This window comes from Ascaphus truei, unplaced genomic scaffold, assembly GCF_040206685.1.
Source record: "Ascaphus truei isolate aAscTru1 unplaced genomic scaffold, aAscTru1.hap1 HAP1_SCAFFOLD_673, whole genome shotgun sequence".
Classification (NCBI taxonomy): Eukaryota; Metazoa; Chordata; class Amphibia; order Anura; family Ascaphidae; genus Ascaphus; species Ascaphus truei.
Window position 1 is genome coordinate 44,427 of NW_027457006.1, and position 16,882 is coordinate 61,308.

At 57.0% G+C, this 16,882-nt stretch overlaps 1 protein-coding gene across 1 annotated transcript in view; it reads right to left on the reverse strand.

The window, feature by feature from the left end:
* The window catches only part of DNAH2 (dynein axonemal heavy chain 2), a gene marked incomplete at its 3' end in the record, with an annotated part of 158,236 nt that overhangs the window by 44,420 nt on the left and 96,934 nt on the right, over nt 1-16,882 (reverse strand). The window contains exons 31-37 of the mRNA XM_075584607.1: nt 13,571-13,788; nt 12,160-12,258; nt 11,462-11,587; nt 9,567-9,677; nt 7,151-7,339; nt 4,511-4,614; nt 29-218 (exon numbers count right to left, since the gene is read on the reverse strand). Coding sequence (XP_075440722.1) covers nt 29-218; nt 4,511-4,614; nt 7,151-7,339; nt 9,567-9,677; nt 11,462-11,587; nt 12,160-12,258; nt 13,571-13,788 — 1,037 coding nt within the window. The remainder of the gene's footprint in view (nt 1-28; nt 219-4,510; nt 4,615-7,150; nt 7,340-9,566; nt 9,678-11,461; nt 11,588-12,159; nt 12,259-13,570; nt 13,789-16,882) is intronic.

The window sequence follows — 16,882 nt, forward strand, 5'->3', positions numbered from 1 at the left end:
TGGGACCCGGGAGCCTGTCCCTTCTCACCTGGGCCAGGCCGGAGTACATCCTCCCCATGGATTTATAATCCAGCCCTTCGGAGCAGTTCACCACGATCACGTACATCCCCAGCGCTTTGCCCAGGTCCTTCACCGTCTCCGTCTTCCCGGTGCCCGCCGGCCCCTTCGGGGAGCCGCCCCGGTGCAAGTGCAGGGCCGTGGTGAGGGTCATGTAACACCTGCGGGGGCAAAGACACCATGTGTCTCGGTTGATATTGATCATTCGTACCCAGTGCCGGGGGTTGCCATACATCCCCGGGCCCTTCCACCAGTTCTCCATAGGGGCCCGACCAGGAAACCTATTGCAACGTCATTTTATACACAGAGAATATAAACATTTTAGCAGCATAGAGAGGCGAGGACCTGAATGGTACACGGGAGCAAGGAGGACCCCTAATTCCCTCCAACGTTACAATATAGAACAGTTTGTTCCCAGCACTCCACGAAAGAATGATGGACAAAGAAGCAGAAGTCCCCGGCGCCCGGGATAGTGCCCGGCGCCCGGGATAGTGCCCGGCGCCCGGGATAGTGCCCGGCGCCCGGGATAGTGCCCGGCCTCCGGGAGAGTGCCCGGCCCCCGGGATAGTGCCCGGCGCCCGGGATAGTGCCCGGCGCCCGGGATAGTGCCTGCCGCCATCGCGCTGAGGGAGGGGTCCATGCCTCCGGATGGGACCTCCCCCGCGGCGTTACTCCACCGGTGCCGCGACCCTCTTTGGTCACGCGACCACCGTTCCGAAGGACACTTAGGGGCCTATCCTCGTACCTCCGACGATCCCGCACCGAAGGCCCGTTTGCGGTGGGATTGGCACGCTCTGCTATTCTGTGAGCCAGGGGTTGTCCAGCCCTCAAGAACCAAGGGACAGTTCCCATTCAAACTATGGACGTTGTACTTTCTAACAGAACCCGCAGGATTTCTGCCGTTTCCACTAGCGCCCGCTTGTCACACTCACATGGAGGCGCGTTGACTTTGTCGCTTTACTTGTGTGGGGCCCGGGATCGTCATCGGTATCACCATAATTACACTAGGCCCATATGGGAGTCCTTGCTGGTCCTTCTCAAGTGACCCAATACCTTTGGCCTGTTTGGGAACTGCCCCTCTCCTACAAACTGATGGTGAATATTAATGCGGATCCGCGCTTCGAGCTGATCCGCCAACACCCAGCAGCCCTCTTTCCTGAGGCTCTCTATGGCATTCCTGTCCCTTAAATATTCAGGACTCCATTAGCCTTCTTATGGGATCCCAACTTAAAGGGGCACTGCCCCAATCTACAACATAATAAGCAGGGGAGGGCTGGTCTGTGCTATAACTTTATGATCATCCCTAAGGCTCCTCTCATCTTGTCGTCCGGGAACCTAAACTTCTCTATATACTCTCCCTGAGGCTCCTCTCATCTTGTCGTCCGGGAACCTAACCTTCTCTATATACTCTCCCTGAGGCTCCTCTCATCTTGTCGTCCGGGAACCTAACCTTCTCTATATACTCTCCCTGAGGCTCCTCTCATCTTGTCGTCCGGGAACCTAACCTTCTCTATATACTCTCCCTGAGGCTCCTCTCATCTTGTCGTCCGGGAACCTAACCTTCTCTATATACTCTCCCTGAGGCTCCTCTCATCTTGTCGTCCGGGAACCTAACCTTCTCTATATACTCTCCCTGAGGCTCCTCTCATCTTGTCGTCCGGGAACCTAACCTTCTCTATATACTCTCCCTGAGGCTCCTCTCATCTTGTCGTCCGGGAACCTAACCTTCTCTATATACTCTCCCTGAGGCTCCTCTCATCTTGTCGTCCGGGAACCTAACCTTCTCTATATACTCTCCCTGAGGCTCCTCTCATCTTGTCGTCCGGGAACCTAACCTTCTCTATATACTCTCCCTGAGGCTCCTCTCATCTTGTCGTCCGGGAACCTAACCTTCTCTATATACTCTCCCTGAGGCTCCTCTCATCTTGTCGTCCGGGAACCTAACCTTCTCTATATACTCTCCGTGATGTCATGATCCCATGGCAACACAGGGTGTGGCCCGATACACTCCAACCCTCTAGTAACCCCTTGGGAGGCGGGGGGACAGGGGGTGTTACATTATCAAAACAGTCTTTAGTGCATATAATGTAACGCTGGTGAGGTATGATCGTGTCTTTCTCTTGTGCAAAGCTTGCAGCTTGTTTTTAGCAATCAACACCTTATACTTCAGTCTCCATCTCCGGGGACTTTTGTTAGATACTCGGCACCGTTATCTTGCACACGTCTAGCTGCCAACACATAGGGATGTGTAAAATGGTTTCTTTGATCAAAAACGCATACAATTCTTGCTGATTCTGTGTATAGGGAGGAGCGCGGTATTCTGTACAGTTTCTCACAAATATTAGGCAATTCTTTTTCCTTGCTGCATACTCCTTAGGGGCATTTTAAATATAGTATCTCTGAAACGTCATAGGGGTAGGTTTATTGGCTCATCTGCTTTACATAGCAGTTACTGAGCCCCTACCGAATTTCCAATGAGTGCAGGTATAATACACCCCAGTGTCAGTCTGGACATCACCCTCCATGGAATGGTACAGTAGGTGAATGTGTAAGGCTGACAGAGAGATGTATATGTGTAAGTTTTATTATATTCACACCTAGGAATTTGTGCACCCAGTTTACCTCCATAGTAAAGGCAAGTATGATACTGGCTTTAGCCAGATTTTAATTGCACTATCCACATAATATTTAGTGTAGGTTCCTGCATACGGTTATGCCTTGTCGTGGCGTGCAGGCTTATAAATGCTTTGGCCAAAGGGTTTAACAAAATAACCCTTTTTCATAGATTATTATTTTATTTTAGCCTAATTGGTAGGAGCGCAGAAATCGTTCTTTTGGTGATTCTGTGTAAACCTGCAAATATGATTTCCCTTTAGCGAGAGTCTTTGGAAACTGTCACGTGTAAAAAAAATAAAAAAAATTCCACGGCGGGACACGCACAAACTACCACACAAAGTCGGTGACAAATCTTAACACACTTTTCTTCAAATCGACAGTTCAAACATCGAAAATCACAATCTTCGCTCTAAAGCAAGCAAAAACGTTTCTTTTGCATTCCCGGCCCCGCGATGGGCGCCAAATGTAACCCTACGTGCCCGGCTCTAAAGGAATCTACTTGGAGTGGGACTATATACATGGCTCTGCTCAGTCTCTCATACCTGTTCAGGGTGCTGGGTCGGTGAGGCCCTCAGCCAGAGCTCCGAGGAACCTGCTTCTAGAACCCTGGGTGGAGACACATCTATATCTATCTCCTTACGGTGACACCACTGGTCACCAGACATCCTACCTCACAGGATGGGGGGGAAGGGTCGGTGAGGCCCTCAGCCAGAGCTCTGAGGAACCTGCTTCTAGAACCCTGGGTGGAGACACATCTATATCTATCTCCTTACGGTGACACCACTGGTCACCAGACCTCCTACCTTACAGGATGGGGAGGGGTCGGTGAGGCCCTCAGCCAGAGCTCCGAGGAACCTGCTTCTAGAACCCTGGGTGGAGGTACATCTATCTCCTTATGGTGACACCACTGGTCACCAGACATCCTACCTCACAGGATGGGGAGGGGTCAGTGTGGCCCTCAGCCAGAGCTCTGAGGAACCTGCTTCTAGAACCCTGGGTGGAGGTACATCTGTCCCTTATGGTGACACCACTGGTCACCAGACTTCCTACCTCACAGGATGGGGAGGGGTCGGTGAGGCCCTCAGCCAGAGCTCCAAGGAACCTGCTTCTACAACTCTGGGTGGAGGTACATCTATCTCCTCACGGTGACACCACTGGTCACCAGACATCCTACCTAACAGGATGGGGAGGGGTCGGTGAGGCCCTCAGCCAGAGCTCTGAGGAACCTGCTTCTAGAACCCTGGGTGGAGACACATCTATATCTATCTCCTTACGGTGACACCACTGGTCAACAGACTTCCTACCTCACAGGATGGGGAGGGGTCGGTGAGGCCCTCAGCCAGAGCTCCGAGGAACCTGCTTCTAGATCCCTGGGTGGAGACACATCTATATCCATCTCCTTACGGTGACACCACTGGTCACCAGACATCCTACCTCACAGGATGGGGAGGGGTCAGCAAGGCCCTCAGCCAGAGCTCCGAGGAACCTGCTTCTAGAACCCTGGGTGGAGACACATCTATATCTATCTCCTTACGGTGACACCACTGGTCACCAGACCTCCTACCTCACAGGATGGGGGGGAGGGGTCGGTGAGGCCCTCAGCCAGAGCTCCGAGGAACCTGCTTCTAGAACCCTGGGTGGAGACACATCTATATCTATCTCCTTACGGTGACACCACTGGTCACCAGACTTCCTACCTCACAGGATGGGGAGGGGCAATAGCAGAGTGATCCCACCTGGTTATCCTGGCGTCTCCGGAGGGGAAACACTGCGCACCTACATACACAGTAAAAAGGGCTGAGGTAAGTGCATGCAGTCCTGGTGTGGGGGGAGGTACCTATCAGTTAGAGGAGTGATCACCAGGCGACCTGAATTCCCCAGGTACTCGTATCCGTACTGGAACTGTGTGTTAGTCTGTCTGATGAGGCAGTCATCAAAATCCTGAGAGGGGGGGGGGGGGGGGGAGAGAGAGAGAAGTTATCAACATCTGAGAGAGAGAGCAGTCATGTACATCCTGAGAGACACAGACAGAGAGGAGTGGGGGAGGCACAGACTCATAGCTCCCTCCTGTCTGTGTCACCCTGCGGGGGGAGGGACAGGCTCATAGCTCCCTTCTGTCTGTGTCACTGAGTCACCCTGCGGGGGGAGGGACAGACTCATAGCTCCCTTCTGTCTGTGTCACCCTGCGGGCGGAGGGACAGACTCATAGCTCCCTTCTGTCTGTGTCACTGTGTCACCCTGCGGGGGGAGGCACAGACTCATAGCTCCCTCCTGTCTGTGTCACCCTGCGGGGGGAGGGACAGACTCATAGCTCCCTTCTGTCTGTGTCACCCTGCGGGCGGAGGGACAGACTCATAGCTCCCTTCTGTCTGTGTCACTGTGTCACTCTGCGGGGGAGGGACAGGCTCATAGCTCCCTTCTGTCTGTGTCACTGTGTCACCCTGCGGGGGGAGGGACAGACTCATAGCTCCCTTCTGTCTGTGTCACTGTGTCACCCTGTGGGGAGACGGACAGACTCATAGCTCCCTTCTGTCTGTGTCACTGTGTCACCCTGCGGGGGGAGGGACAGGCTCATAGCTCCCTTCTGTCTGTGTCACTGTGTCACCCTGCGGGGGAGGGACAGGCTCATAGCTCCCTTCTGTCTGTGTCACTGTGTCACCCTGTGGGGGGAGGGACAGACTCATAGCTCCCTTCTGTCTGTGTCACCCTGCGTGGGGAGGGACAGACTCATAGCTCCCTTCTGTCTGTGTCACTGTGTCACCCTGCGGGGGGAGGGACAGACTCATAGCTCCCTTCTGTCTGTGTCACTGTGTCACCCTGCGGGGGGAGGGACAGGCTCATAGCTCCCTTCTGTCTGTGTCACTGTGTCACCCTGCGGGGGGAGGGACAGACTCATAGCTCCCTTCTGTCTGTGTCACTGTGTCACCCTGCGGGGGGAGGGACAGTCTCATAGCTCCCTTCTGTCTGTGTCACTGTGTCACCCTGCGGGGGGAGGGACAGACTCATAGCTCCCTTCTGTCTGTGTCACTGTGTCACCCTGCAGGGGGAGGGACAGACTCATAGCTCCCTTCTGTCTGTGTCACTGTGTCACCCTGCGGGGGGAGGGACAGACTCATAGCTCCCTTCTGTCTGTGTCACTGTGTCACCCTGCAGGGGAGGGGCAGACTCATAGCTCCCTTCTGTCTGTGTCACTGTGTCACCCTGCGGGGGGAGGGACAGTCTCATAGCTCCCTTCTGTCTGTGTCACTGTGTCACCCTGCGGGGGGAGGGACAGACTCATAGCTCCCTTCTGTGTGTGTCACTGTGTCACCCTGCGGGGGGAGGGAAAGACTCATAGCTCCCTTCTGTCTGTGTCACTGTGTCACCCTGCGGGGGGAGGGACAGACTCATAGCTCCCTTCTGCCTGTGTCACTGTGTCACCCTGCGGGGGGAGGGACAGACTCATAGCTCCCTTCTGTCTGTGTCACTGTATCACCCTGCGGGGGGAGGGACAGACTCATAGCTCCCTTCTGTCTGTGTCACTGTGTCACCCTGCGGGGGGAGGGACAGGCTCATAGCTCCCTTCTGTCTGTGTCACTGTGTCACCCTGCGGGGGAGGGACAGGCTCATAGCTCCCTTCTGTGTCACTGTGTCACCCTGCGGGGGAGGGACAGGCTCATAGCTCCCTTCTGTCTGTGTCACTGTGTCACCCTGCGGGGGGAGGGACAGGCTCATAGCTCCCTTCTGTCTGTGTCACTGTGTCACCCTGCGGGGGGAGGGACAGTCTCATAGCTCCCTTCTGTCTGTGTCACTGTGTCACCCTGCGGGGGGAGGGACAGACTCATAGCTCCCTTCTGTGTGTGTCACTGTGTCACCCTGCGGGGGGAGGGAAAGACTCATAGCTCCCTTCTGTCTGTGTCACTGTGTCACCCTGCGGGGGGAGGGACAGACTCATAGCTCCCTTCTGCCTGTGTCACTGTGTCACCCTGCGGGGGGAGGGACAGACTCATAGCTCCCTTCTGTCTGTGTCACTGTATCACCCTGCGGGGGGAGGGACAGACTCATAGCTCCCTTCTGTCTGTGTCACTGTGTCACCCTGCGGGGGGAGGGACAGGCTCATAGCTCCCTTCTGTCTGTGTCACTGTGTCACCCTGCGGGGGAGGGACAGGCTCATAGCTCCCTTCTGTGTCACTGTGTCACCCTGCGGGGGAGGGACAGGCTCATAGCTCCCTTCTGTCTGTGTCACTGTGTCACCCTGCGGGGGGAGGGACAGGCTCATAGCTCCCTTCTGTCTGTGTCACTGTGTCACCCTGCGGGGGGAGGGACAGGCTCATAGCTCCCTTCTGTCTGTGTCATTGTGTCACCCTACGGGGGGAGGGACAGACTCATAGCTCCCTTCTGTCTGTGTCACTGTGTCACCCTGCGGGGGGAGGGACAGACTCATAGCTCCCTTCTGTCTGTGTCACTGTGTCACCCTGCGGGGGAGGGACAGTCGCACCTTGTCCCAGTACAGACGCAGTTGACTCAGCCACTCGAACGAGGCCACGTCCATGCAGCCACTCTTCAGCATCTTATCGATGACGTCCCTGGCGTGGACCTCCACTGTGACCAGGGCCACCAGCTTGAGACGCAGGATCTTGGTCAGGTTTCCGCGGATGGCGTCCGAGTACTTGTTCAGCATGGACACCTGCGGCGTGGGGGGGGGGGGGGGAAGGGTATTTATACACCGATCGTGGCTGTCCCAACTTTACCACCTGTGCTCATCTACAGTCCTCAAGGCCACCAACAGACCACGTATTGGGGCTCAGTCTGAATGACTGCACCCACCTGCGGTATCCCCAATACCTGACCTGTTGGTGGCCCTTGAAGACTGGAGTTGGCCAGTCTTCGACTTAGCCACTGATTGAGCCAGCTGTGCTGAAGCAGGGATACCCTTAAAATGTGTTGGGGGTTCTTGCGGGGTGGAGTGGAGCGCCCCCTGCCCTTACTTCTGGTGTCCCGTAGGTATAATACGGTCCCGCCTACTCTCCTGCTCAGGGAAGTCCACATACGTAGGATCGGGTCCTGCAAGGGTTAACACCCGACGAAGGGATCTCCCAGACACCCACAGGCACCGACGGGCTCCCACGGACACCCACTGGCACCCTGTGAACACAGTCTGGTCCTTGTTAAATGTCTCCATTTGGCGCGTCTAATATAATAATAATAATAACATGTCCTTGTATAGCGCGGCTAGTTATACGTAGCGCTTTACAGAGACATTTTGCAGGCGCAGGTCCCTGCCCCGTGGAGCTGACAATCTATGTTTTTGGTGCCTCAGGCACAGGGAGATAAAGTGACTTGCCCAAGGTCACAAGGAGCCGACACCGGGAATTGGACCAGGTTCCCCTGCTCCACACTCAGTGCCAGTGTGACAGGGACTTATCCCTGTTCAGAAACTTGCCTCTAATCCAGCAGTGCGCTGGTTAATTGCTGGTGTGCAAATCAACCAACTCCACCTGCCTAATCACAGCTCTGTGAAATAGTGTCATGTGAGACACAGGAAGAGGATTCCCGAGTCTCACAATTGGGGCTGAGCCAGGAAGGACAGATGTCTTGAGCTGCAAAGGGACTGCAGGCTGACAGCAAGTAAAAGGGGACAAGATTTCTAAACCTGGATCCTGATATTGCTATAGCACACAAGGGTGCGGACCCAGGAGAGCAGAGAGGCCTCCCCCTACAACTACAAGATACAGATAAGACTTTCTTATGGGACTGTTATATATCTGTATATATGTATATATAGGGAACTGGACTTTGAGTCCAATATGGTGCAACAGATATATTCCACAGTTATGTTGTATAACAAGTCCCGTAAGCCACAGACATCAATATTCTATTTTCTTAGGTGTATTAATCATTTGATACTGCTCCAAAAGGATTGGTATCCATTGTCAACCAAAATACATACAGTAGTTCATAAATATGTGACTGCCACATGAGGCTTAAATCTTAGAGTGGGATTTATAGGGTATTAGGGGAACACAACACCAAAGGGGTTCCCTTTTCTCCTACCACACTCAGATAAGTCACTGAACAGTATAGGTGACACAATTAGAGATCAGTAGTACTATCACAGTCCACTCACTTTGAGTTGTAGAATGATGATAACCAGCAAGAAGTCTGTGTGGGCGTGCATCCAACTTGATTGAAGATCAGAAGAAAAACAGCCTCCAGAGAGGGGAGTGGAGCACAGCAAGGGACAAATCGCAGGAACCAGCACACCATAGGTTAAAATCTAGTTTATTGGTCCACAAGGGGAGACACCATAAGGGGAGACATGGTGTCTCCCCTTGTGGACCAATAAACTAGATTTTAACCTATGGTGTGCTGGTTCCTGCGATTTGTCCCTTGCTGTGCTCCCCTCCCCTCTCTGGAGGCTGTTTTTCTTCTATATGTATATATATTTGGGGCTGGTAATGCTAACCACCCAGTTAGAGAGGGCTGGACTACATGTGTAGATATTCTCCAAAGCGGAGTAGGTTTTCCTTTTGCTTAAATGTTTTTGCTGTGTTAAAGGGACAGGTGCAATAACGCCTAATTTTAGTTTCACTTTAAACGGTCTCCATTGCGTACCTCTGCACACGCCTCTTACAGCCAGTCAGTGTGGTTACTCACTGAGCCGCTCCTTCTCCCAGGCAAAGTGGAAGGCTGGGAGATGGGCGAGAGACGAATTCTCCCAAGGTCAGGGACGGAATGAATGACCTGTGACTTTTCTGGGTCAGACAAGTGTCACGTGCGAAGAGGACCAAGATTGTCAGCTCTTGGGGACTAAGGGAAACTCTACACCAATGCCCACTGTCAGGTCCCTTCTCTAGCTGTGATGAAGCGGGGGGGTGGGGGGGAGGGGGTCCCCATGTGTGACACACACACACCTGCTTCTTCTTCATGACTTTGAGGATCTTCTTGTCCGCTCGCTCCTTGGAGGTCATCAGGGACTTGGTGACGTCGGTGGTCCACTGGATCTGACTGGAGGTGATCAACATCTGGGGCGGGGGAGGGAGAGACAGAGAGGAGGTGAGAGATGAGGGGAGAGGAAGAGAGGTGGGGTGAGAGAGAGGAGGTGAGATGGGAGAGGAGAGAGAGAGAGAACGGAGTAAGAGAGGAGGTAAGAGAAGGAGTAAGAGAGGAGTAGAGGGGGAAGAAAGGAACGGAGTAAGAGAGGAAGTAAGAGAGAAGGAATAAGAGAGGAGGTAAGAGAGGAGTAGAGGAGGAAGAAGCTGCAGGGGGAAACGTCACATTGCGGGGGGGGGGAGCATCACACAGAAGGGGGGGGTCCGTCACCCTGCGGGGGAGGAGAGCATCACACAGCGGGGGGGGGGGGGGTCCGTCACACTGCGGGGGAGGAGAGCATCACACTGCTGGGGAGGAGAGCGTCACACTGTGGGGGAGGAGAGCGTTACACTGCGGGGGAGGAGAGTGTCACACTGCGGGGGAGGAGAGCGTCACACTGCGGGGGAGGAGAGCGTCACACTGCGGGGGAGGAGAGCGTCACACTGCGGGGGGGAGCATCACACAGTGGGGAGGAGAGCGTCACACTGCGGGGAGGAGAGCGTCACACTGCGGGGGGGAGCATCACACTGCGGGGGAGGAGCATCACACAGCGGGGGAGGAGAGCGTCACACTGCGGGGAGGAGAGCGTCACACTGCGGGGGAGGAGAGCGTCACACTGCGGGGGAGGAGAGCGTCACACTGCGGGGGAGGAGAGCGTCACACTGCGGGGGAGGAGAGCGTCACACTGCGGGGGAGGAGAGCATCACACTGCGGGGGGGAGCATCACACTGCGGGGGGGGGAGCATCACACAGCGGGGGGGTCCGTCACACTGCGGGGGGGGAGAGCGTCACACTGCGGGGGAGGAGAGCGTCACACTGCGGGGGAGGAGAGCGTCACACTGCGGGGGAGGAGAGCGTCACACTGCGGGGAGGAGAGCGTCACACTGCGGGGGAGGAGAGCGTCACACTGCGGGGGAGGAGAGCGTCACACTGTGGGGGAGGAGAGCGTCACACTGCAGGGGGGCGCATCACACAGCGGGGGGGGGGGGTCCGTCACACTGCGGGGGAGGAGAGCATCACACTGCGGGGGAGGAGAGCGTCACACTGCGGGGGAGGAGAGCGTCACACTGCGGGGGAGGAGAGCGTCACACTGCGGGGGGGGGAGCATCACACAGGGGGGAACGTCACACTGCGGGGGGGGAGCGTCACACTGCGGGGGGGAGCGTCACACTGCGGGGGGGAGCGTCACACTGCGGGGGGGGGGGAGCGTCACACTGCGGGGTGGGGGGAGCGTCACACTGCGGGTGAGGGAGCGTCACACTGCGGGGTGGGGGAGCGTCACAATGCGGGGGGGAGCGTCACACTGCGGGGGGGAGCGTCACACTGCGGGGGGAGCGTCACACTGCGGGGGGGAGCGTCACACTGCAGGGGGGAGCGTCACACTGCGGGGGGGAGCGTCACACTGCGGGGGGGGGGGGAGCGTCACACTGCGGGGTGGGGGAGCGTCACACTGCGGGGGGGAGCGTCACACTGCGGGGGGGGAGCGTCACACTGCGGAGGGGGGGAGCGTCACACTGCGGAGGGGGGGAGCGTCACACTGCGGGGGGGGGAAGCGTCACACTGCGGGGGGGAGCGTCACACTGCGGGGGGGGGAGCGTCACACTGCGGGGGGGGAGCGTCACACTGTGGGGGGGGGAGGCGTCACACTGCGGGGGGGGAGCGTCACACTGCGGGGGGGGGGAGCGTCACACTGCGGGGGGGGGGGGGACCTCCTCACCTGTCCTGCCCACTCTTTCACCCACTTGTCCCGCTTGCTGCTAATCTTCTTCAGCGCCGCCCTGCAGTTCCTCAGCAGTTCCTTCAACGTGCGGCGCATGTTCCGTTCAATGTCACATAGCCAGGCCTGTGAGACAGGGACAGGGGGTGACTGCCGGCTGTGTCACCCTGCGGAGGCTGGGACTGTCCTTGTGTCCCTTCTCTGTCATAGCCAGGCCTGCGGGACAGGGACAGGGGGGTGACTGCCGGCTGTGTCACCCTGCGGAGGCTGGGACTGTCCACGTGTCCCTTCTCTCTGTCATAGCCAGGCCTGCGGGACAGGGACAGGGGGGTGACTGCCGGCTGTGTCACCCTGCGGAGGCTGGGACTGTCCTCGTGTCCCTTCTCTCTGTCATAGCCAGGCCTGCGGGACAGGGACAGGGGGGTGACTGCCGGCTGTGTCACCCTGCGGAGGCTGGGACTGTCCTCGTGTCCCTTCTCTCTGTCAGTGCGTCTATCTTAGTGAGGCTCAACTCCAGTCCTCAATACCCCCCAACAGGCCAGGTTGTAAGGATATCGCTGCTTCAGCACAGGTGGCACAATCAGTGGCTCAGCCACCTGTGCTGAAGCAGCGATATCCTTACAACCTGGCCTGTTGGGGGGGGGGAGGGTCTTGAAGACTGGAGTTGAGCACCCCCTGCCTGCCCCCCCCCCTCTTACCTCCACGGGACCCTCCAGCAGCACCGGGTGCGTAAACTCCACGTACTCCCCCTCCGCAGAGAACATTCCTCCAGCTTCAAACTTACTGATGACCCCAACCTGGAGGGACGAGAGACAACGTGATAGCTCAGACAGACCCTGCCCAGTCCCACGGTCTCACCCCCCCCCCCCCACCTCCCAGCATCCCCCATTCCACACAACCAGAGAGTTAGATTTGCCTCGCCACTGGCCAGAACCAGCCTGCCATATTGGAAATGCATCTATGGCATATCCCGAACTAGTCTCATGGGGTGCCACGATACACAGGCTGCCATTGGTTGGCTCCACATTGCTGGCACAGCCATTAGCAGTGTGCCTTATTAAACCTTCATTCTGGTCACTGCCATAGCAAGGTGCCATGTTGGTCATCCATGGTTGGCGAATGCCTTGACAATGGGCATAACACAAGCTGCCATATTTCATCAACATCCTGGGCATGGGACGTAGCCCGGGTGCCATCTTGTACTTCGGTCCCTGGAACAGCCATACCTAGACTACCACACTGGCGTTCTGCCGTGGCACACGTGCTAACTAGCCTGGGCTCACATTTCTGGCTCAGCAATTACTCGGGTGCCATATTGGTCCCCCCATCGCTGGCATTGAGCAGAAGAGGCTGCCATATTGGTCCCCCCATCGCTGGCATTGAGCAGAAGAGGCTGCCATATTGGTCCCCCCATCGCTGGCATTGAGCAGAAGAGGCTGCCATATTGGTCACCCCATCGCTGGCATTGAGCCGAAGAGGCTGCCATATTGGTCACCCCATCGCTGGCATTGAGCAGAAGAGGCTGCCATATTGGTCACCCCATCGCTGGCATTGAGCAGAAGAGGCTGCCATATTGGTCCCCCCATCGCTGGCATTGAGCAGAAGAGGCTGCCATATTGGTCACCCCATCGCTGGCATTGAGCAGAAGAGGCTGCCATATTGGTCACCCCATCGCTGGCATTGAGCCGAAGAGGCTGCCATATTGGTCACCCCATCGCTGGCATTGAGCATAATAGAGGCTGCCATATTGGTCCCCCCATCGCTGGCATTGAGCATAATAGAGGCTGCCATATTGGTCCCCCCATCGCTGGCATTGAGCATAATAGAGGCTGCCATATTGGTCCCCCCATCACTGGCATTGAGCATAATAGAGGCTGCCATATTGGTCCCCCCATCGCTGGCATTGAGCAGAAGAGGCTGCCATATTGGTCCCCCCATCGCTGGCATTGAGCATAATAGAGGCTGCCATATTGAGATCCCACCGCCTCGGTGTGGGTGCTAACCAGATCTATCCCATAGGCTTCCCCCATCCTGGCACAGCTAGAACCTTGGTGCCGTGTTGCTCCGCCTCTCAGAAGACCTGCGATTGGCCAGCGGGCGCCAGGTTACCTTCTGGATCTTGAGCAAATTGATGTTGTCGAAGCACTTCTTCAGGTGGGGCTGGACGGCCTCGGGATTACGGGACTGTCCCAGGATCTCCAGCAGGTCGTCGTTGGACAGGAAGTAGAAGCGGGGGAAGATGTGGCGCTTGGTCTCTAGATACATGTCCAGGGACTTCTGGATCCCCTCCAGAACCCCGTTCATTTCTACCAGCTTCTCCAAGAGACCTGATGGGGCAGAGAAGGAAGAGGAATAGGATATATGTCCCTTCTGTCTGTGTCACCCTGCGGGGGGAGGGAGAGGCTCATAGCTCCCTTCTGTCTGTGTCACTGTGTCACCCTGCGGGGGGAGAGACAGGCTCATAGCTCCCTTCTGTCCGTGTCACTGTGTCACCCTGCGTGGGGAGGGACAGTCTCATAGCTCCCTTCGGTCTGTGTCACTGTGTCACCCTGCGGGGGAGGGACAGTCTCATAGCTCCCTTCTGTCTGTGTCACTGTGTCACCCTGCGGGGGGAGGGACAGGCTCATAGCTCCCTTCTGTCTGTGTCACTGTGTCACCCTGCGGGGGGAGGGACAGACTCATAGCTCCCTTCTGTCTGTGTCACTGTGTCACCCTGCGGGGGGAGGGACAGACTCATAGCTCCCTTCTGTCTGTGTCACTGTGTCACCCTGCGGGGGAGGGACAGACTCATAGCTCCCTTCTGTCTGTGTCACTGTGTCACCCTGCGTGGGGAGGGACAGTCTCATAGCTCCCTTCGGTCTGTGTCACTGTGTCACCCTGCGGGGGAGGGACAGACTCATAGCTCCCTTCTGTCTGTGTCACTGTGTCACCCTGCGGGGGGAGGGACAGACTCATAGCTCCCTTCTGTCTGTGTCAGTGTCACCCTGCGGGGGGAGGGACAGGCTCATAGCTCCCTTCTGTCTGTGTCACCCTGCGGGGGGAGGGACAGGCTCATAGCTCCCTTCTGTCCGTGTCACCCTGCGGGGGGAGGGACAGTCTCATAGCTCCCTTCTGTCTGTGTCACTGTGTCACCCTGCGGGGGGAGGGACAGACTCATAGCTCCCTTCTGTCCGTGTCACTGTGTCACCCTGCAGGGGGAGGGACAGTCTCATAGCTCCCTTCTGTCTGTGTCACTGTGTCACCCTGCGGGGGGAGGGACAGGCTCATAGCTCCCTTCTGTCTGTGTCACTGTGTCACCCTGCGGGGGGAGGGACAGTCTCATAGCTCCCTTCTGTTTGTGTCACTGTGTCACCCTGCGGGGGAGGGACAGACTCATAGCTCCCTTCTGTCTGTGTCACTGTGTCACCCTGCGGGGGGAGGGACAGTCTCATAGCTCCCTTCTGTCTGTGTCACCCTGCGGGGGGAGGGACAGACTCATAGCTCCCTTCTGTCTGTGTCACTGTGTCACCCTGCGGGGAGAGGGACAGACTCATAGCTCCCTTCTGTCTGTGTCACCCTGCGGGGGGAGGGACAGACTCATAGCTCCCTTCTGTCTGTGTCACTGTGTCACCCTGCGGGGGGAGGGACAGACTCATAGCTCCCTTCTGTCTGTGTCACTGTGTCACCCTGCGGGGGGAGGGACAGACTCATAGCTCCCTTCTGTCTGTGTCACTGTGTCACCCTGCGGGGGGAGGGACATTCTCATAGCTCCCTTCTGTCTGTGTCACTGTGTCACCCTGCGGGGGGAGGGACAGACTCATAGCTCCCTTCTGTCTGTGTCACTGATCACCCTGCGGGGGCAGGGACAGGCTCATAGCTCCCTTCTGTCTGTGTCACTGTGTCACCCTGCGGGGGGAGGGACAGACTCATAGCTCCCTCCTGTCTGTGTCACCCTGCGGGGGAGGGACAGTCTCATAGCTCCCTTCTGTCTGTGTCACTGTGTCCCCCTGCGGGGGGGAGGGACAGACTCATAGCTCCCTTCTGTCTGGGTCACTGTGTCACCCTGCGGGGGAGGGACAGGCTCATAGCTCCCTTCTGTCTGTATCACTGTGTCACCCTGCGGGGGGAGGGACAGACTCATAGCTCCCTTCTGTCTGTGTCACTGTCACCCTGCGGGGGGAGGGACAGACTCCTTCACACCTGGGTAATGAGTCCCACGCAGGGCGTTGTTATCCTTGCCCAATCTTTGCATGATAGTTTTCCAGTTGATGTTAATGTTGTCGAACTCGGCGGGATTCCTGGGGCAGCTGTTTCCTGATGTCCTCCCCCAGGAAAATGTTCTGGTCGGGAGAGAAGAAGCAGATGCATATCGCTGCTACACACCCGTAGGCCACTATCCAGTACACGGGGCTGTACCAGGAGACAGCCTGTAAGTGGGCTGTACCAGGAGACAGCCTGTAAGTGGGCTGTACTAGGAGACGGCCTGTAAGTGGGCTGTACCAGGAGACAGCCTGTAAGTGGGCTGTACCAGGAGACGGCCTGTAAGTGGGCTGTACCAGGAGACGGCCTGTAAGTGGGCTGTACCAGGAGACGGCCTGTAAGTGGGCTGTACCAGGAGACGGCCTGTAAGTGGGCTGTACCAGGAGACGGCCTGTAAGTGGCTGTACCAGGAGACGGCCTGTTAGTGGGCTGTACCAGGAGACGGCCTGTAAGTGGGCTGTACCAGGAGACGGCCTGTAAGTGGGCTGTACCAGGAGACGGCCTGTAAGTGGGCTGTACCAGGAGACGGCCTGTAAGTGGGCTGTACCAGGAGACGGCCTGTTAGTGGGCTGTACCAGGAGACGGCCTGTAAGTGGGCTGTACCAAGAGACAGCCTGTAAGTGGGCTGTACCAGGAGACGGCCTGTAAGTGGGCTGTACCAGGAGACGGCCTGTAAGTGGGCTGTACCAGGAGACGGCCTGTAAGTGGGCTGTACCAGGAGACGGCCTGTAAGTGGGCTGTACCAGGAGACGGCCTGTAAGTGGGCTGTACCAGAGACGGCCTGTAAGTGGGCTGTACCAGGAGACGGCCTGTAAGTGGGCTGTACCAGAGACAGCCTGTAAGTGGGCTGTACCAGGAGACGGCCTGTAAGTGGGCTGTACCAGGAGACGGCCTGTAAGTGGGCTGTACCAGGAGACGGCCTGTAAGTGGGCTGTACCAGGAGACGGCCTGTAAGTGGGCTGTACCAGGAGACGGCCTGTAAGTGGGCTGTACCAGGAGACGGCTTGTAAGTGGGCTGTACCAGGAGACGGCCTGTAAGTGGGCTGTACCAGGAGACGGCCTGTAAGTGGGCTGTACCAGGAGACGGCCTGTAAGTGGGCTGTTAGTTGTCTTCTTATCACACCCTTAAGTAGGTCTGGCTAAAATCTTCGTATGGCCCATGTTTCAGCCATTGTCATTCTC